The sequence below is a fragment of the Gadus morhua genome, chromosome 12, assembly GCF_902167405.1.
Source record: "Gadus morhua chromosome 12, gadMor3.0, whole genome shotgun sequence".
In the NCBI taxonomy this organism is placed as follows: domain Eukaryota; kingdom Metazoa; phylum Chordata; class Actinopteri; order Gadiformes; family Gadidae; genus Gadus; species Gadus morhua.
In genome coordinates, this window is record NC_044059.1 from 4,057,932 (window position 1) to 4,080,918 (window position 22,987).

At 41.0% G+C, this 22,987-nt stretch overlaps 1 protein-coding gene and 1 pseudogene across 2 annotated transcripts in view; both read left to right on the forward strand.

Moving 5' to 3' along the window:
- The window catches only part of LOC115555958 (cytochrome P450 2J2), a 37,945-nt gene extending 35,280 nt beyond the window's left edge, over positions 1 to 2,665 (forward strand). For both annotated transcript variants that reach the window (XM_030373025.1, XM_030373024.1), the window contains exons 8-9: positions 32 to 173; positions 2,027 to 2,665. In XM_030373025.1, coding sequence (XP_030228885.1) covers positions 32 to 173; positions 2,027 to 2,202 — 318 coding nt within the window. In that variant the 3' untranslated portion in view covers positions 2,203 to 2,665. The remainder of the gene's footprint in view (positions 1 to 31; positions 174 to 2,026) is intronic.
- Positions 2,666 to 6,408: 3,743 nt separating this feature from the next.
- Positions 6,409 to 22,767, forward strand: LOC115555959 (cytochrome P450 2J2-like; annotated as a pseudogene).
- The last annotated feature ends 220 nt before the right edge of the window (positions 22,768 to 22,987 follow it).

Here is a 22,987-nt window from a genome sequence, read left to right on the forward strand (position 1 = left end):
GATCTCTTTATTGCCATAATTCCTCTAACAGGGCACCGTGGTGATGGCCACCCTGAACTCGGTTCTACGTGATGAGACTATGTGGGAAACGCCACACTCCTTCAACCCTCAACACTTCCTTGACCAAGACGGCCAGGCTAGAAAGAGAGAGGCCTTCCTGCCCTTTTCAGCTGGTATGCATCCATACAACTTTGAGTACACCACTGAACCATTGAATTTACGATTTTATTTTGATGATGATTCATTTAATGTGAACAGGTAGATGTAAGGGGCATTGTGGTCCACCCATCTCCTCCCACAGTTGTTCACTTAGAGAAAATCGATTTGATAACTTATTTCTAATTAGGTGAGTGCTGCATGTCAGAATTGGGGATCGAGCCCGGATCTGCGAATCCACAGTTCTACTCTTAACCCAGTTAACAAAAGGGAAGGGTATAGACTCAAGTGCAGAGAGGGTTAAACTGAACGGTTGTTTATTACAAAAAGTCTTTGGGCAAAAACACAGAAGATCAAATTCCAAAACGAGGGCAAAATCCAAAAAGAGCAAAAAACCAACAGAAAAGACAAAAGTCCAAAACGTCATAACAAAGGGGCAAATCCAAGTGGGTAATCCAGAGGGCAGGCAAGCGGTCAAAACACAGGGGATCAATAATAATTTCCAATTCAAGACTAGCTTCGGTCAGAGTACGAACGTGGCACATCAAAGACTAAGCACTGAACATAGGCAAAAGCAGGGCTTAAATGCATGGCTTGATTGGTCATGTGACCGGAGCAAACAGACACAGGTGACAGGGATAATTGGCAAAGCAAGGGAACAGAAAATACTTGAATAACACATGTACGGCCACTTGATGCCGCCAAAGTCCAAAGTGCAAAAAACATTATTCAAAACCATTACACTGCATGCAGCGCTCAACTATTGTTCTTCATAAGATTTATTCTAAATTTCTTTCTTTCCTCTTTATTATTCTCTACAAATTTTGGGACCTATCCCCTTCCTCAATTCTTCACCTAGAAACTCTGTTCAAATTTTAAAATGTTCAGAATAGCTTTGAATCGCTCGCTTCTTTTCAGATTTTTAAAATATTTTATACTTTTTAAGATATTCAACTTTTAAAATACTATCTTTTTTTATTAACATGGGAGTCAATAGGAGGATGGCAGAAGACGTAACTAAATCCTTTTTCAACCGTTTACCTTCGTTCAAACCATTTAACAAATCTACACACTTGTATCTTCAATAATATTCAGACGGAATTTCAATATCATTTAAATTTTATTCAGAATCACAGTTTTAGTTTCATACCGGTGTGGGTGTCATATTGACTCGGCTGCCAGATCGACTCGGGTTCCTAGATGCGCAATAATGACGCACTTCCTTTAAACGCTGTCTTTTAAATGCGCATGCGCGTTCCGATCTCCTTTTGTTTTCTAATCTATGAATAATAATCGAATGTACAAATTATTGATGCATATACTAGGGTTATATATAAAAGAGGAATCGGCTAACTCCATTCACTGAACGGGGCGATCCACTTTATTTCCAGCACTCCCAACACAGTCAAAACAGCGACCCACACGCAGACACTTCCGTTCTCCTCCTTCAGCATAAGAGTCCCTAACAGGAACTGGGTTACAGATGCATCAGTGCTTTAAGACGTGTTTCCAATGGCTTTGTTATGCGAAAGAACGGGCTGCGTTCAATGAAATCAAAACTAAAACGGATTGAGCCTTCGTTTTATGTCCATGATTGAGCCTCGTTTATAAACGTCCCTTCCGGGTTTGTCCGTTGGTTTGTGTCGATGCGTCAAGTGTCGATACGTCATCTGTAAGCGCAGGACCCCTAGTCACATTTTTTGCAGGAAATGCATTATTTCTGTTGTTCTCTTTTACAATGAAATAAATAATTGCGTCCAACATTACCTGGTGTGTGTGTGTGTGTGTGTGTGTGTGTGTGTGTGTGTGTGTGTGTGTGTGTGTGTGTGTGTGTGTGTGTGTGTGTGTGTGTGTGTGTGTGTCCTCATAGGGAAGCGGGTGTGTCTTGGGGAACAGCTGGCCAGGATGGAGCTGTATCTTTTCTTCACCTCCCTCCTTCAAAGGTTTTCTTTCTCTGCCCCCCCTGGAGAAAAGCTCAGTGTGGACCCCGTGTTTGCTACCACTAACTCTCCCAAGCCCTTCCGCCTGTGTGCCAAACCACGATGAATCCATTATCCCAAACCTTTTTCATAATTAAACATGTTGCATCAGAGCATCAGTGATACATAATTGTTAATTGTTAAATAGATTTTGGGAATCTAAGCCGGGACAGAGGACCATTTAATCATTGTTTGAGGATTTTGTGATGATTCCTCGTTTCCATGACGTAATGATTCTGGGCACATATCGATGCGATGATTAACCAAATTTACAAGATTACAGTTTTGTTGGAATAACATGGTTAAGGACGCCAAATAAGGTAGCATAGTAGAGAAAGATACTATCAATTGTGTTTGACTACAAGCAACATTGGTTTGCTATTTTGTTGATTTTTATTAGTGAAGGCATTATACAATCTTGAACACAATGTTGTTAATCATTAGTGTGACGTTGAGCTAATTGCCCTCATGGATGATGTGACCTCTGAAGACTTTAATAGCCCAAAATAAAGCCTTTGATCAGATTCTAAGGCCTGTGTGTCATTGCATTTTTACATCCTTTTCCCACTCTATCAATAATTAAACCTAAAAATGCATCACTTTTGCTTTATTTATTTAAGTAAGTATTTGTTTTTCATTTTGATGATGGCGCTTTGTGTAAAAAAACGTAGCATTCAAAGTTATTTGCTTCTGAACTGGACTTACTGTGGACAGTACATGACCGGGACGGAGTAAGGCCGTGACGTACAAGTTGTTCTGTGCTGTGTCCTGATTGGTTGAAGAGATATAGGTACGTTGTGGTGTTCTAAAACTGGACTCCTTGCGACGGCATCAGCCGCGCTGCAACGACCAGTTCACACTGCTGCAACTTTTCCCCTGCGACATTCCAAAACAGTCTCGTTGCAAGTCGTTGCGAGGCGAATCTTTGGTCTGAATTGGGCTTTATTGGTCTTTATATGTTCCAATTCTCACAGTTGGAATATACCCTTCTGGTTTTATATTGGGGGCTTTAAACGAATCAAAGACTGACCGCTGCTCAGGATGTAGCTCTATCTTCTTTTCACTGCCTGTCTTCAATGAGTTCTTTCTCCGTCCCCCCTGGAGAAGCACTCAATCTAAACTTCAAATGAGGCACCACACACTTTCCAAAGGCCTTCCTCTTGTGTGCAACATTTTGAAGCCAACATCCAAAGCCTTCTCATTATGATTAAACCTCGAGCATACAAATGATATGTTAAAATCAAGTGCAAGCTGCCATTTTTGTCTATCACATTATGTGAGCCTGAAGGACCCTTTAGTCATTGTGTTGTTGATTGAGGATACTTTCTTTATGTGCAAGTTTCCATAATATTGATGCGCACTGATGATATAATGTGTGTCTCTGATTACAGTGTGACGACACTCTTTTTGCTGGTTCCCTGCTTTAACCTCGGCGTGGAGCCAGTGGGCGGGGCTGAAGAAGGGGTCAGCTGATGTGGTATACCGGTTCAGGTTTGGTATAGGCTTAATAATGATTACCACATAAACCAGTCGATCTATCTAGACTGACAGGTTGGTTTTTTGGTTTTGTTCCTCTTATTTTTTTCTCTTAGGATATTTTGGATCCTTTGGCTTGGCATTATTCTCTATCTAGTCTCAGATGTTCCATTCGTTTTGGATTCCAAAGCTAGTACCACAGCAGTAATGTTAACAAATGCCTTCCAGTTCCATTACATTATTTCAACGGAATTGAGAAAGAATTCACATTGCAAACTTGAACTGATATTTGCATAATTCAACAAACATCCCTATCGACAGAAACCATCTGACCATCTATAGTTCAATGTTCAGGGCACCAGCATTCAAGCAAAAGGTTGCTATTCGATACCCATGATCACACTAATAATGAGTTAAACAAACACAACAATCACCATTTTCAAATATTGCCGCTTTACGCAGCTCTCCACCCTTTCCTCTGAGGAAAGGGTGGAGGCCCCACTTTCGGAAACATGGGCGCAATCAGTGTTGCTAGATCGGATTGGCAATTTAGTCTAAAAACCACCCAAACAGCCAAAACCCTGCCCGAATGTAGTTTGCCAGAAAACCGAACAGCCATATCATTTTGAAATGGTAAACACGTGAATATACACCTAAATGCAACCTAATTATTAACTATGACCTTATATGGTATACAAGGAACATCTCATACTCAGAAAATTTGAATATCGTACAAAAGTTCATTTATTTCAGTAATTCAACTTAAAAGGTCATACTAATACATTATGTAGATTCATTGCATGCAAAGTGAGATATTCCAAGCCTTTATTTGTTATAATTTTGAAGATTAAGGCTTAATTCAAAATCTCAGAAAATTAGAATATTACATGAAATCAGTAAAAAAAGGATTTTAAATAAAGAAATGTTGGCCCTATGAAAAGTATAATCATGCATATGTACTCAGTACTTGGTTCGGGCCCCTTTTGCATGAATTACTGCCTTAATGCGGCGTGGCATAGATGCTATCAGCCTGTGGCACTGCTGAGGTGTTATGGAAGAGCAGGATGCTTCAATAGCGGCCTTCAGCTCTTTGGCATTGTTCGGTCTCATGTCTTTCATTTTTCTCTTGGCAATGCCCCATAGATTTTCTATGGGGTTCAGGTCAGGCGAGTTTGCTGGCCAATCAAGGACAGTAATCCCATGGTCATTGAACCAGGTTTTTGTAGTTTTGGCAGTGTGGGCAGGTGCCCAGTCCTGCTGGAAAATGAAGTCAGCATCCCCATAAAGATGGTCCGCTGAAGAAAGCATGAAGTGCTCTAAAATGTCCTGGTAGACGGCTGCGTTAACTCTGGTCTTAATAAAGCACATTGGACCAACACCAGCCGATGACATGGCTCCCCAAACCAACACAGACTGTGGAAACTTCACACTGGACTTCAAGCATCTTGCATTCTGTGCCTCTCCAATCTTTCTGATTGTGAATCCTACTGAAGAAGGCTGGGATACCATTTAAAGGCTCAGGATCTCTTTTCAGGTGTTTTGGATTAATTAGCTGATTAGAATGTGACACTTTGAGCCTACAATATGGAACCTTTTCACAATATTCTAATTTTCTGAGATTTTCAATTTGGGGTTTTCATAAATTGTAAGCAATAATCTTCAAAATTATAACAAATAAAGGCTTGGAATATCTCACTTTGCATGTAATGAGTCTACATAATGTATTAATTTGGCCTTTTAAGTTGAATTACTGAAATAAATGAACTTTTGCACGATATTCTAATTTTCTGAGTATGACCTGTATCTCTTTCACACATACACACAAACCTCACAAGGTCTGTGTAAAGATCACACACAGAAAATGTGTCTTACGTAAATAAGATGACAACACAAAAAGCCATCTAAAAGGCCAATGCGTGAACGCAATAAAGACTTGAATGCAACCTAATTAACCTGATAATTAATACCTCAGGTGGTAGACAAGGAACTTCGCGCCGCCACACACAATCTTCAGGGACACGGCCACAGAACATTTATGTTTGGTACATGAGCTGAAATAAAAGAACCCTTAGGCATACATACAATCTTCCGACATTTGGAGCCTGGTTTTAACAATCCCAGTTATGAGATTATTTATTTACAGAACTAACGTTTTTGCAGAATAACATTGTTGCATAAACCAAATAAGGTTAGAAAATAGAAGAAGATAGTCCCACTAATTGTAACATTTAACCAGAAAAATAATTTGCTGAGAGAACTTTGTGTACAGTTTGTTTTGAAACCAAAAAGTTGACACACAAAACATCCACAATTGCAATTCTCCCAGGTGAAAAATTACTGGAGTCGATTTTCTCTCTTGATCTTTATGAGATAGACTTTAATTAGTATGCAGTTTTAGAGATGATATGATTAGGACTACATATCAAAAAACAGTAGTTTAGTAATAGTCCCAGATATAATGTAACCTGGGCCTCTATAGCAATCAAACCCTTTCAGGCAGGAAATATCTTGGCCAGAGGTACTGTCTTTCCTCTGGTTGTGTTTGGATCTATTTTACAATTACAATTAGGGCATTAAGCAGAAGCTTTTATCCAAAGCGACTTACATCGGTTAATACACACATTGACACACCGACGGCAGAGTCAACCATGCAAGGCAACCGCCAGCTCGTCAGGAGCAGTTAGTCTTGATCAGGGACACATCAACACATCAACCTTTCGGTTACATGGTCTGTGAATAATCAACAAAATCAAACCTGACCCAGATGTTGAAAAAAAAATAAAATAAATAGTCTTATCACTTCATCAAATCGTGTTTGATTGTTTATAACATCAGTATTGTCAGAATATGCTCTTATTGGTGCACTTAGCCTACAAATACGGACTTTGCTCCAGATTCAGCAGTTGCATGTCTTCATTCAAGCAAAGACTACAATCCTCAATACACCAATACTACCAAACACTGTAGATTACAAATGGCGGTGTTTTCTGAAATATTAGCCCTGGAGTGGATGGACACAAGAGGTGTTTTAATATTCATCTTTGTTTTCCTGATCCTTGCTGACTATTTAAGGAATATAAGCCCCTCTGATTTTCCTCCCGGACCCTGGACTCTTCCTATTATCCGTGACACATATCGGGTTGATCCCAACAAAATGCATTTGAATTTTGAGAAGGTATGTTTGTTGTGAACCACAATTATTTCAAACAGTAAAAGGTTAGCATTTAAAAAGTCTAGCACGAATACCCCCTCACTATTATTTGTCTCCATTGATTTGATTGACAAAATGTTGTCTCTGTACAGTTTGACACTGTTCAATTATATCATCATCACATTTTATTTTAGTTGGCTGTGAAATATGGACCAATTTTTAGTCTTCAAATCTTGGGTGGAAGAGTTGTGGTTGTCAACGGATACAAGCTTATGAGAGAAGTCTTGGTCAAGAGAGGAGAAGACTATGCAGATCGCCCAGGTCTACCAATACTGTATGATGTGATTGGAACAAAAGGTATTGTGTGTTGCATTGCTTTAAAAAACATCCCCACATATTTTGTGGTCTTAGTAGATTCAATCAATATTGGCAAAAACAGAAATGTGTGTAGGGGAGAGCCGGGTCGATTGAAACACGGGACGATTGAAACACAGTGATTTCCTCGAAAACCACGCAAGGCTTTCACGTCAAATTTCGTCACTACGTTCAGCACGGAAGCCTGACCAACCCCACGAAATTTCGTTTTCGAGAGCGCAAACTAAAATCCTTCCTGCGGTAGTTTTTTTGTAATAAATAGTTGTGTTTTTTGTTTCATGCCATAATAATATGACTATACAACAGATGAATTAGTACTTAAACCTGTGTTAAAGTGTGCAATGTCAGAGTTTTGAAGTTTAGAGGTAAAAAAGGTTTAAGTGTCAGTAGTCGCTGTAGGGACGATTGAAACACTTGTTTCAAACGCAACAGGAGTCATGTTATCCGGTTGACGTGGTAGTTTTTGTTCAAAATAAATAAAAGGATGTTCAACTGTGTATCCCTAAACATGATTGAGGATAGGGAAATAAATAAAATTTATGCAAATTTAGTCATCCAAAAGAAAATAGGTGAGTTTTAATCGAAACGTGCATCTTGACAATTACGCACGGGCCAAAAATATATTTTAACCTATTTATAGTATGCGGAATTATGTGAAATTTTAGCAATGACAAGTACACTACTGTGTTGTCCGGTATATTGCAAAAAAACAAGAGTAAGTTCAATAGTTTATTTTTAAAATATGCTGTTTCATTCGTCCCGCATGTGTGTTTCAAACGTCCCGACTAGGCGGGGCGTTTGAAACAGATGTCAACTTACTTTCAAAGTTAAAAAACAGCTCGATCATCCAACATATGTATTAAATTACACTTGTAACTAAGATAACACACATGTGAGTTGTTGATCACATGTTGAAATTATTTGTATACGTAACGTCATCTTTGAAAAAGACGTTTAACTGAAAAGTGTTTCAATCGACCCGGCTCTCCCCTACTATATTAACCAATAAAAATTAAACCTGAAACCTTAAAATTGTGTATAATAACAGCTACCGTTAACAAGTAGCAATTAACAGTTTTGTTTAAAAGGTTGAGGTGCTTTGCAAAGCTTTCTCTGGATACCTGATGTGACATCGTTTGCAATAAAATATATATTCTTTGGGATGAGGATCATTCTGTAAACTTTCAGGGTAAACATTGTATGTGTTTCAACTACCACACAAAGATATCACTTCAGCCAATTAAGCTTTGGATGTTTTGTATTTGCAACAGGTTTGTTGATGTCAAGTGGTATCTCATGGAAGCAGCAGAGGAGATTTGCTCTGTACACACTCAGGAACTTTGGTTTGGGTAAGACGCGTCTGGAACCAACCATCCAGCAGGAGTGCCAGTACCTGATTGAGAGCTTTGCACAGCAGCAAGGTAGGCCTACTGGATGAATGATTTTGTTTGTCATGTCATTTGTTTTGTTACCATCTTGTAAACATGTCATTGTGCAGTGCATAACAATTGTAACAACAGCAACAACATTGCTGACATATCTGCAGTGGCCGTGTCAAATAAAAATATGCATAACCTGTAAAAGCACCTGTGCAGCTCACAACACTGTTCCAACATGGAACTGTGTTGTGATACGTAGCGAAGAGCCACGACGTGCAGGAATGTAGGTGAAACCCCTGAAAATTCCGTTAGGAAACCCCGTATTTTCCAAAGTGTTGAAATGCGCATGTGCACCGTAGTTGGCCCAGCCTCAGACAGAGTCTGACTTAAACCCGTGTGTCTTGCTAACAAAGATACTACAGTGAGCCCAACTCGTGACCCAAAACTCAACATTGTTGGTTGGACTAAATTGCATTGCACAGTTGACATGAATACTTAATGTTTTATATTCATTTTACTCAGAAATCATAATGAGACCAACAATTTTAAGTTTTCGTTTTTACAGTGTGTTTGCAAGCTGTGTAATTTACAAATGTAGGTGTGGATATTCATAAATTAAATGCCTTATTTAACGAGGACCTCTCTCATCCGTCAACTCAATTCCTCATGCTAACTTCTGAATATTCCTGCTATCGAAGCCAAGGGCGTAGATTTGGGTGGGGGACCAGGGGACGTCTCCCCACCAATGTCAAATGACGACTGAAATGTCCCCACCAATTTTCAGGTTGAAACTACACAAAGGGTTAAATTCCCACTTTGGTACCGCCTCCCAACATACGTCTTCCTTTTAACACATTTAACGCCTTCCTCCCAGGCAGCAGAGAGAGGTCATGTTTCCCAAAGCTCCGCTAGGCATTGGAAAAAACGACTTAATTCATCGTTCAGATCTGCTTTATTTTATTTTATTTCATGATCATAATACTTAACAATGTATAGTTTGTTTCCGTCGTCCTCCATCGCTCGATTCCACAATACATTTTGGCACTTTTTGACTCCCGGATCAGACCGCAACAAAAACCTTGGACTTTCCTATTGCCAACATGCCTCTGTACTCGGATATCTCAGGCACGGAGACTGGTAAATGCACAGACTGCACCAAACTGCGACAGACGGTAGCTATATTTGAAACGAGACTATTAGCATTAGAAAAATGCATAGGACTCCTCCAGGATACAGTTCCGATGGGTGAGTCTGCTGAGCTAACTTAGACAAATACACAACAAAATGATCAAAGCTACATTGTATCATTCCCGAAGCTGGACAAAAGAGAGACAGTACCAACTGAGTCTCACTGGCACGGAGTCGGCGCTAAGCCAAAACAACATACCAAACTGTATCAACAAGTTCACTCAACCCCAAATGCTAAGCTACCCAAAGCTAAAGTTGCATGTATCAGCCGGATTAGCCCATCGCTAGTTAACCCTGCCGCTGAAGAACCGGTTCCTGCCCCTTCAAGAGTCCATGAACGCGCCTGCCACCCATGCACCCCTGAGCCTCGAGATGCGTCCGGACAAACAGTGCGGACAGAGACCGACCATGAACCCGTCGCCAGAGAGGCGAGCTGTGCATGTGTCGGCCACCCGTGCACCCCTGAGCCCCGAGATGCGTCCGGACAGATGGTGCGGACAGAGACGGAACAAGAACCAGTCGCCATTGAGGCGTGCTGCGCATGCGTCGGCCACCTGTGCACCCCTGAGCCCCGAAATGTGTCCGGACGGACGGTACGGACAGAGATGGAACAAGAACCAGTCGCCACGGAGGCGGGCTGCGCATGCGTCTGCGACCGCCACCTCAAGCCAACAAGGGCCCATCTCACAGAAAGCAGATGAACCAGACACTCTGATTATAGGAGACTCAACCATCAAGGATATAACCGGTAAGAAAATCAAAACATGCAACTTCCCATATGGAATGGTTAGTGATATCAACCAGAAACTAGCCACAATCATATTGGAAAACCCCAAAATCCCACAGATTATTGTGCATGCAGGACTTACTGATATTCAAAGAGAACAGTCAGAACTTCTGAAGAGGGATTACACTGATATATTGGAAACACTGGACAAAATACACATTAAGTCATTCATCAGTGGACCCATACCAGCAGTTGACAGGGGAATAAGCAGATTCAGTCGTCTACGTGCACTGAATACATGGGTTTCCAGAGTCTGCAATGAAAGAGAAAGGGGCTTTATTGACAATTTCAACTTATTCTGGGGGCACAAATATCTTTTCAGAGCAGATGGCCTACACCCAAACAGGTTAGGCTCAAAACTGTTAAGGGACAATCTTCTCTTCTCGCTTTCCCACAATCTCCATGGTCTGACGCACAGGCCACAGTCAGAGCACACGTTGAGAAGAAGCAAGACTACAGCCTCCCCCACACATCTACTCTGCCACTATCTGCCACACAGATAGCAGACAGCCCACAGACCTTGAAGAGAGACAACAGCCCGCCTGACGCCATCGACACTGTGCCTTCCCCCATCGCTGATGCTGGCTTGGCGAGGAACGGCCACCTCCCTCATCTGCATTCCCCCATCGACGATGACCTCCAGCCTCATCTCTCCCATAGCCACAACAACAACTCCAGCTCCACTGTCTCCTCCCTTTGCGATTTTCCAGCTGAATTTAAGAAACTGGAATATGTTGGCATCAAACTTGCATCTGTGTCAAAGACAGCATCGCCACGTCATGGCCACAGGCTGATAACACCCAAGAGGATGGCGCCCCAGCCCCCCCCCCCTGTACTGATAGTAGTCCTGAGTATTACTGAGATAAAAAAGGGTTCAGCCGTAGACACAGTATGAAGGAAGTTTCACATAATCTGCTGAACCCAAGGTTACCTACGTCAAAACCGGGCAACTTTTGCATTCATGCTGTAACCACCAAGAGAGTAAACAAAGGGAAACTTAGACACACTGCTAACCTCACAAATCTCATATCTATTGCCTCCAAACCAAAAACACCTTAAAGCCTATCAACAACACCATCAGGATGGCTCTAATTAATGTTAGGTCTCTTAATAACAACTTTTTTTTAGGTAATGATTTTATTACCTCTTCTAAACTAGATTTTATATTTTTAACTGAAACATGGCTGGAACAAAATAACAGTGCAACCGTTCTGATAGAGACAGCTCCTCCCAACTATACATTTTTTGATGCATGTAGATCTGGAAAAAGAGGTGGAGGGGTTGCTTCTGTATTTAAAAATGTATTTCAGGGGAAACAGATGTTATTTGGTGATTTTCCATCATTCGAATACCTTAGTGCTGTATTGAAAGGCTCCCCCAGAGTTCTCCTATTAATTATTTACAGGCCACCCACATACTCAGCAAATTTTTTCGATGACTTCACAGAATTATTGTCTAGCATCTCCACAGAATTTGACTGTCTAGTTATAACTGGTGACTTCAATTTTCATACTGATGATTCGATTGACAAGTGTGCAAAAAAACTTTTTACCATTTTGGACACATTTGAACTGTCTCAACATGTGCCCCTACTCATTGTAAGGGGCACACTCTAGACCTGGTTATCACAAAGGGCCTCAATGTTTCTGATCTCTCTGTGACTGATCCTTCCTTGTCGGACCACTTTTGTGTTTTCTTTAACATATCTTTTATTCCCGACATACAGACAAAATCAAATACTGTCAAAAAACGGTATATCAATGAAGATTCTAATGTACTTTTTAAAAAGGCCATCTCCTTGCTACCACATCTCAACCCATGTTCTGCTGATGATCTTGTAGAAAACTTTAATTTGAAAATTTTGAAAGTCATAGATGTCATTGCACCTTATAAGGTTAAAACGATTTCTGGAAAGCAAAAGGCACCCTGTAGAAAAGCTGCTTCTGTAACAGCACAGAAAAAAGAATGCAGGAAGGTTGAACGCATCTGGCGTAAAACAAAACTTCATATTCAACATGATATCTATAAAGAGAGCCTCCGTGCCTACTATTTAGAGTTAAAAAGTGCTAGAGAAATATTTTTCTCCAGTATCATTATAACCAACACTAATAATGCAAAAACCCTATTTGCAACTGTTGACAGACCGACCAACCCCCCCACACAAATTCCTCCTGATCTCCATTCCATGCAGAAATGCAATGAGTTTGCAGCTTTTTATACTGATAATATTGAAGGCATCAGACGCGCCATCAATATCTCCACTTCAAACAAGAATGTTGGACTACCACCCTGTTCAGGCAAAAATAACGTGGCAAAGATGGCATGCTTTAATGTTATAGACTCTCAAACTCTTGTGGAAACTGTGACACAACTAAAGCCATCCACCTGTCACCTTGATACTTTACCTACCATCCTCTTTAAGAATGTTTTCGACTGCCTAACAGTAGACATATTGCATATAGTTAACAACTCACTCCAGTCAGGGAATTTCCCAAAAGCTTTGAAAACTGCAGTTATTAAACCCCTTTTAAAAAAGCGGAGCCTAGATGCCTCTAATATTAACAACTACAGACCAATATCAAATCTACCCTTCATAAGTAAAATCATTGAGAAAGTTGTCCTCCAGCAACTTAATCACTTCCTGGCATCAACTGATTGCTATGGCACCTTCCAATCAGGATTTCGACCCCTGCACAGCACTGAGGCCGCCCTTATTAAAGTTGTAAACGACATCTGTCTTAACACAGACTCTGGCAAAACCTCAATACTAATGCTACTTGACCTCAGTGCTGCATTCGACACTGTAGACCAGGGGTACTCAATTGGCGGACTCCGGTCCGGATCCGGACCCAAACGCAATGAAATTCGGACGAAGACGAAAATCTATATTATTGTATGTATTATTTTTATTATTATTTTTTTTTATATTTTCCAAGCATGTGATTTCTCGATGTGTTTACAATCATGTATCTACCTCGTGCCCAATCAAAATGTCCTATCAGCGGTTGTATAATAACATCACTATGACATTGTGGCCGCGAGCGCAAGCAAGGTCTGCGAGTGTTTTTTCCCTCCGCAGTCTGTCGGCCCGTTCGGGTCACATTCCCCGGAGGGGATTTAAGGCACGCAAGCATGCATGGTTGAGAAGGAATTGGGGGAAGGGAACTTTGGCTTTGACTCCCTGATTCCCAAATCTACATGGAGGAGAAAGGAATTATTGCTGGTGCGGACTCCCGGACACCCGCTGGTGCTCAGCTCCGGGGCGCTCTCGGACTACAGCCGGAGATTGTTCGGCTGAGCACCCGCCGGATTATATAGATATCTATATGTTATATTATATTATATTGTATTATATTATATCATATTATATTATTTAGATATAGAGCTCTCGGACACCCGCCGGAGCTGCCGGAGTGTTCTATACTAGAATATTTTATAGAACGCACACTGTGGCCTCCTACATAGCTTTACCCAATCAAAATTAATCGCAGAATATTAAAAATTAAAAGAAATAGCATTTCTGTAAATATTTGTAACGTAATGATACTTATTTATCGTACACAATTTTGTCAGACATTATAATATGGGCTATTTTTTCGTTCCTTGAATTTCAAGTTAATGCCGGGAAATTCGGATAGGGTGGGCCAGCTGTCAATCATAGTGGCCCTGGCCCACATTGGCCCTTTTGGCTACGCGCCACACAGGTCATCATTGGCTACAACAACGTGGTCAGATTTGCGAACGGTGTTTCTTTAGCTAGCAAACATCATGGCGTGCTCCGAACTAGAAAAAAAAGAAAGGTGGATTCCGAATATCGTGAATTTAAGACAGAGTGGACCGACAAATATGCATTTGTGCTGCCTGCAGGGAGCACAAAACCAATGTGTTTAATCTGTAATGAGACAGTTGCCCTTGTAAAAAGTGAAACGTCATTACGAAACAAAGCATGGCCACTTCGAGCAGAATTACCCACAAAACTCTGAGGTAAGGTCCAGAAAAATAAGCCAAATGCAAGCAACATACCAAGCAACACGCACTATGATAGTCAGGTCAGCCACACAACAGGAGCGTGGAACTGAAGCCTCACTGCGAGTGGCATGGGTCTTAGGCAAGCACAAAAAGCCATTCATTGATGCGGAAATCATGAAAGAGTGCATGAAGGAAGTAGCAATCGCTCTGTTTGAGGGAACTCAAAAAGATGACATCATACAAAACATAAATCAAATACCCCTCTCTGATTCCACTGCAGTAAGACGAACTGAAATCCTTGCTGATGATTTATTGGACCAACTGAAATCTGCTGTTAAAAAGGCTAAATGCATTTCACTGACTTTGGATGAATCCACAGACAACACAGATGATGCCCAACTTCTGGTGTTTGTCAGATTTTTTGATGAAGAGATGGGGGAATTCTTTGAAGATGTGTTAGACCTCACAACCCTTCATGGGCATACAAGAGGGGATGACATTTATGAAGCAGTGATGGAGATGTTGAGAGACCGAGAGATAGAACTGAAGCATGTTGTTTCCATTGCAACTGATGGAGCCCCAAGTATGACTGGGAGAGAGTGTAGTTACAGTGTAGACTAGTGTTAAAGGTTCATCACCCTGACCTCATAGCATACATCTGTGTCATTCATCAGATGGTTTTGTGTGCCAGCCTTGGAATGGAGTACTCAGAAATCATGACAACAGTAATGAGTCTTGTCAATTTTTTGAGGGCATCATCTGCTCTGCAGCATCGCTTGCTGCGCTCATTCCTCACAGAGGTTAATGCAGAATTTGACGAATTGCTTCTACACAACAATGTCAGGTGGCTTAGTAAAGGCAAAGTACTGGAGCATTTTTGGACGCTACGGAAAGAGCTAGAAATGTTTCTGTTGATTCAGAAGAGTCCAAAAGCAAAACCATTTGTGGAATTCCTGCAAAACAATGAAAAATGGAAATTGTTGGATTTCTATCAGACATTACTTGCCACCCCAATGATCTGAATTTGAAGCTCCAGGGCAAAAATAACACAGTGTGCATCCTCATGTCAGCTATCCGTGCTTTTCAAAGGAAACTGGAAATATTCAAAATTGACATTCAGGAAGAGGGCCTGCTTCACTTCCCAAAACTGAAAAGTCAAGCTTCAGGAACACAGCATCACAATTATGTGGAATTCCTGAACAAATTGATTGAACATTTGGAAACCCGGTTTGGAGATTTCCCTCTGGGAAAACAGGTCTTACTGTGTATTGAAAATCCATTCCTGGTGAAAAATATCCAAGAATTCTCAATTGAAGCCCTGAAGGTCTGCCCATGGGCTAGTGCTGCTTCTCTTCAATCAGAGCTGATTGAGCTTCAGGAAAACCTTGCACTGCAGGAATCTCTTTGTGACCCAGCCACCTTTTGGAAGAAGATCCCTGCAGCAGGTGTCCCCGTCTTGCAAGAAATGGCCCTGAACATTCTCACCTTGTTCCCTTCAACATACTCTTGTGAGTCAGCCTTTTCAACGATGACTATGGTGAAGAACAAATACAGGAGTACACTCAGTAATGAACACTTACACCAGTGTCTACGCCTGGCCCTCACAACTTTTGTGCCCAAGTTTAAAGAACTGGTGGCACAAAAAAGGTGTCACTTTTCACACTGATGTGGACGGAACACATCATCCTTTGTGCATAGTTCAAATATTCTTCATGGATTTACTGCCTTTTTTTTTTGTTCTGAGTTCTTATTTTTGAATTACATCGTGACTGTTCCAGACCCTGGACAGATCGGAAATTTGGTGAGTGGACCTTTTGATTTTCTAATTGAGTACCCCTGCTGTAGACCATACAATACTTCAGGACAGGTTAGAAAACTGGGTGGGGCTTTCAGGCACAGTCTAAAATTGGTTCAGGTCCTACCTACAAAATAGGAACTTCTTTGTTTCCATTAGCGACTTTGTGTCAGAATCAACCAACGTGACATGTGGAGTCCCACAAGGTTCGATCTTAGGACCCTCTTTATTCAACATCTACATGCTCCCACTAGGGCAAATCACGCAAAATAGCAATATTCACCATCATTGCTATGCTGATGACATGCAAATATATGTATCGCTATCACCAAATGACTATCGGCCCATAGATCTGATGTTCCAGTGCATTGAGCAAGTGAAAGAATGGATGTGCCGAAATTTCCTTCAACTAAATGAGGACAAAACAGAGATAATTGTATTTGGTTCTAAAACGGAAAGGCTTAAAGTAACCCAACACCTTTAAAAAAAGGTGTTGGGTTAATTGTGTGAATTCGGTTTAATAATCGAATCTCTTGATTTAACATAGCTCAGGTGTTGTTTTCAGGGACACTCAACACCTGTCCCTGAAAACCTCAATCAAAGCCAGAAATCTAGGGGTTATCATGGATTCAGATTAACATTTCGACAGTCACATCAAATCAGTTACAAAATCGGCATATTATCACCTTAAAATGTAGCAAGACTTAGAGGGCTCATGTCCACCGAAGACTTACAAAAACTTGTACATGCCTTTATCACTAGTAAGCCTGATTACTGCAATGGTCTCCTAACAGGTCCCCAAAAACAAACTCAGAGGAAGCTTCAGCTTTTCAGAATGCTGCTGCTAGAGTTCTAACAAAGACCAAAAAAATGTAACATATTACACCAATTCTGAAATCGTTACATTGGCTTCCTGTAGGTCAGAGAACTGATTTTAAAATCATGTTGCTAACCTATAAATCTCTAAATGGTTTAGGCCCAAAATATTCAACTGATATGCTTCCACTACATAAGCCTTCTAGACCCTAAGATCCTCTGAGACCAATCTGTTAATTATCCCCAGAGTAAACACGGAACATGGGAAAGCAGGATTTAGTTACTATGCAACAAATAGCATGAATAAACTCCCTGAGGATTTAAGACTTACCTCAACTCTGAGCACCTTTAAAACAAGACTGAAGACTTTTATGTTTGCTTTAGCTTTCTGCTAAATCTTAAATACATTGCACTTTCTAAAAAGCTTTTTTAACTTTGCCTTTATTTTCTATTTTAATGCTAAAATGCCTTTTTAACCTTCGATTTTACCCATTTCTTTGCATATGTTTTCTTTTACTTATCTATTATTTTATTTTATTGTATGACAATGTTTATATGTGAAGCACTTTGAGTCTGCCTTGTGTATGAAAAGTGCTATGTAAATAAAGTTGCCTTGCCTTGCCTAACACTGCCCAGCCGGTTCGGTCGCGGCTTCTCATAAGGAAAGTTCCTCTGCGTCTTTTTTCGTATATCGCATCATCTCTCCCCGTCTTCGTTTAATGCGCCTGCATCACTTCTCTCCCATGATGGTCAGCAGCTCGCAGTTTTCACTGTCTTATCTGGTTACACTGGTTATCACTTGCTTGCTACATCCTATATAATCCAGATAACCCAACACCCGCACGCACGCATGCACGTAAAACCAGGTCACTATTCAGCGCATGAATTTGAGGAAAATAGTGAAATGGCAATTATAAAAACAACAATAGTAGGCTATACAATAGTATTGTGCAGACTTCAATAGAATGAACACATGCCCTTCTCCAGCTAGAACTACTCATGTTGATATCGCTGCGTTGTTGCTGTCTGGAGAACGCAGCAACGCCTCTACCCAAACCCCCACTCCCCTACCTGTCAATCATAGTGGCCCTGGCCCACATTGGCCCTTTTGGCTACGCGCCACACAGGTCATCATTGGCTACAACAACGTGGTAACAAACGGACCTGGTTGGACTACTGCAATGCACTCCTCATTGGGATCCCTGGCAAGAGCATCCAGAGGCTCCAATACATTCAAAACAGTGCTGCCAGGGTCCTGATGAGGGTGCGCAAGCATGACCACATCACCCCCATCCTGAAATCACTGCACTGGCACTGCACTGCACTGCACTGCACTGCACTGCACTGCACTGGCTCCCTGTCCCACTCATAATTGAGTACAAGGTCTCCCTCCTCACCCACCAGTGCCTTCATGGACTTGCCCCCCTCTACCTTCAGGAACTCCTCACCCCCCCGACAAACTCACGTACACTCCGTTCAGGATCCACTCACACCCTCCAAACCCGACATACGAAGCTGTGCACCATGGGTGATCGGGCCTTTTCTGCTGCTGCCCCTAGACTATGGAACGCCCTCCCTGACCACCTGAGGGCTCCACAGACTACAGCTCTTTTTAAACGGAACCTCAAAACCCATCTCTTTAAAAGAGCATTTAGCTAAACTTTCTTTGAGGTTCCCCTTTTAATAGTTTTTTGTTATTTTTTTTCTCTGAAGCACTTTGAGATTCTTGAATATAAAGTGCATTATAAATAAAATGTATTATTATTATTATTATTATTATTATTATTACCTCCCACTGCGGAGCGTCTAATCACATTCTCATTAAAATGAAAACGCCAATGTGTGTAGGGTCTGGGAGGCTATATTGGGGCTAGCTATAGCTCAAGCCGGCAATTTTTCCTCGGCCAGTGTAAAAGCGCAGGCCCTGCGACCACACGTCTTTTGAGACAGATCTGTTTTATAATCTAATAGGTGGACGGAATCTTTGTCTTTGCTTACCAAGCACATTTGGTAAGCAATTGGAATGGTGCTAAACTGAATGTTTTACTGCATATGCATCAGCATGCATCAAACAAAGTTAAATACAGGCGAGCGTCATACGTTATTTCATTTAGTGTGTGTGTGTGTGGGGGGGGGGGGGGGGGGGAGGTGTCTGGGTAGTGTCCCCACCAAAGCTCAGACCAAACCTACGCCCTTGATCGAAGCACCAAGCTAAAAGGTTTTTTACAATAGTTATACATGCATGTCCCGTCTGAATAACCCAATTCCAAATGTTGTTAGGAGCGCCCTCCGATCCTAGAACAGCCTTAATCAAGGCCACCTCCAACTTCATCTCCTGTTTGTTGTTTGGAGAACGCTTTGAGTACACTGATAAGAAGCATCAATCTATCGTTGAGGACTTCCGTGAAATACTGCAGCTACAAGGAGGGCGAGGGGCGATGGTAAGTCATGGTACTTATTCAGGTTAAATGGGATGAATTTCAAGGTCTGGATGGAATCTACTCGCTGTATGGCCGACTTAAATGTCTAATTAAACCACTATGTTCTCTGTAGCTGTACAACACGTTTCCATGGCTGGTGAAGCATTTTCCTGGACCTCACAGGGGGGTGTTCACTCTGACTCGTAGAGTTTTGTCCTACATTGAAGAGCGGGTCAAAGAGCACAGAGTAGATCATGACCCCTCATTGCCCAGAGACTACATCGACTGCTTCCTCACAGAAATGCTTAAGGTATGTGTATGTGTTCACTTGGGTGGGTATGACCTTACATATTGTAATATTGTACAAACTTGTAAAAAAGTGAAACTAGGGTAGTTAAGCACTCAGCAGTTTTTGAAAGATGTTTATAACATAACATACCCCTCTAGTCACATAGTTGCCACCATGATATACACAATGAGCAGTTTTTAATAAATCCTTTGATGGATGGATCATCTCTCACGATTTTTAGGTTTGGGTGTCCAGGAGATTCCTGTACTCAGAGAAGAGTATAAGCTGTACCTGTGTATAACCTTAGCCATTACCACAGTAACAGTGTATGTAATGCTAGATAGATTCATATTGTTTCGGTGTTTGTATGTTTTTTCGCCGGATTCTTGGCAGAATGAAGCTCCTGAATCAAGGTTTGACATCGAGAATAGGTCCATTGTACAATGGACCTATTTCTTGCTGGGACTGAAACCACCACCACCACTCTGCAGTGGGGACTGCTCTTCATGGCTCACTACCCTGACATACAAAGTAAGTGGGAATGTTAGTGTTGCATTCATTTTAGGCCAAGGAGCATTATGGGTCTTGTCACGATTACTTTCGTCATGTTTTTTCAAATGTATACTTTTATGTTATTATACAGAGAAAGTCCAAGCTGAACTAGATATCGTAGTTGGCTCATCCAGGCAACCTTCCATATCTGACAGAGACAGCACTCCCTATACTTACTCTGTCATTCAAGAGACCCAAAGGATGGGTAACATATTACCTCTCAATATTGTCCGTTTGACTAACAGGGACACCCCCCTTGGAAAGTACACCATCCCAAAGGTAGAAACCCATTCTAACGTCATTATTAGTTTGATCAACCTTTATTTTGAAAAGGTCCCATCTGATTTCCTTATTGCCATAATTCAGGGCACTGTGGTGATGGCCACCCTGAACTCTGTTCTTCATGATGAGACTGTGTGGGAAACGCCACACTCCTTCAACCCACAACACTTCCTGGACCAGGACAGCAAGGCTAGAAAGAGAGAGGCCTTCCTGCCCTTTTCAGCTGGTGTGTATCAGCAACTTCGAGTACACCACTGAATCATTGAATTGATGAGAGAACAATTGATGATGGCATGATTCATTTGATTTGAGACCAACTTGGTGAAGTATCAGCAGGAAGTGGTAAAAGGGGCAACAGGTACATGTGAGTTAGGGGTATGGTTAGTAGTCATTCAGCAGACTGTAAATAGATATAGATTATGATCTTACAGAGGATCTCAGCTAAGATGCTAAAATGTTATCCATCCACTTTTTTACGTTTCAACTTGTATTGCGTCGATAGCTTTGTTCGTGGTTGGACTTCAACCACTTTAAACTTCACCACCTCACCTTTGTTCAAACATTGAACAAGTCACTATATTTTGACTTTCATACAAAATAACTTGTATAACTTGGTATCAACTCAATATCTTACTTGTTGCGAATCAACAGCGTAGTTTTATACATGTTGCGTATATTTACGCATTTTATTGTTTCTACTACTGATACTAATCATAATAATGCTACTTGCATGCTTTTACTTTCATTATTTATACTAATACTACTGCTACTAATCCTTCTTCTACTACTTCGTAGTAGAAGACTACTTCGACAACCGCAGTCGCCACATTTCCTGCAGGAAATTGCATTTTTTCCGTTATCGACTATTATTGATAATTTTATGCGGTATTTTAGGTTTGATGTGTGTGTGTGTGTGTGTGTGTGTGTGTGTGTGTGTGTGTGTGTGTGTGTGTGTGTGTGTGTGTGTGTGTGTGTGTGTGTGTTAATTTGTGTGTCCTTGTAGGGAAGCGTGTGTGTCCTGGGGAACAGCTGGCCAGGATGGAGCTGTATATTTTCCTTTCCTCCCTCCTTCAAAGATTTTCTTTCTCTGCCCCCCCTGGAGAAAAGCTCAATCTGGACCCGGTGTTTGCGACCACTCACTGTCCACAGCCTTTCCGCCTATGTGCCACATCACGTTGAATACATTATCCCAAGCCTTTCCATAATTTAGTCCTATTAGACCATCAGTGATACATAATGGTTATAATAAATGGCTGATGCGAAATAGATGCTAACATTTTGGGATTCAAAGATGTGCCAGAGGAACTTTTAATCATTGTTTGATGATAGAGTGATGACTCTTTTGGATGCTCATTTCAATAATGATGAAATGAATCTGGGCACATATCAATCTTCTAATACATTTTTAGAATATTACAGTTTGATTTTGTGGAAATAACATTGTTAAAGACGCCAAATATGGCATCATTGAGGAAGATACTAATAATTGTGTTTGACTATAAGCAACAATTGTTTGCTATTGTGTGGATTCTTATTAGTGAAGTTATTATAATCTTGAACACAGTATTTAGACCTAAATACAATATCAGATTCTATGTTGAAGCCAATAACCAAAGCCTATTCATTATAATTTAATCTCTAGAATAGCACCATAGGAATAATATAATCAATGGCGTGCCGCCCTTTTGAGCTTTTTCCATAATGTTTCCATAATGTCTATGCACAGTGATTATATAATGTGTGTCTGTGATTACAATGGGATGACTCTCTCTCTCTCCGTCTGCGGTTTCCCCTATGTTAACCTCTCTGGGGCGTTGAGCAAGTGGGTGTGGCTGAGAGAGGGGGCAGCTGATGTGGTACACCTGTTCAGCTTTGGTCTGTAGGCTTAATAATGTTTACCACATCGACCAGCCGATCTATTCTGACTGGCAGGTTGCCTTTTTGGTTTTGTTCATCTTGGTTTTGTCTCAGATTTTTTGCATCCTTTGGCTTGGCATTATTCTTTGTCTTGTATTCACACCATTCAACATTCCCACAACAAAGATGTTCCACTCAATCATACACTACACACACCGCTGATTAAACAGACTTCAGGTATAATCATATACATTGTTTTAGAGGAATAAATATTACCGTGAACCCCTTTAATCATGTGTTGACTCCATCCTGGTTATGATCTTGGTTGCAAAAATCCCATTTATGAGATTAGTTATTTACATTTTTGCAGAATAGCAGCTTATTTTGCAGAATAAGCAGGATAAGGTTATATAATAAATAGAAGATGATAGGCCTACTAATTGTAACATTAACCAGAAGCAATGATTGGCTGACATTATTTCATTAGTTGTCAAACAGGTGCAGGGCACAAATTGT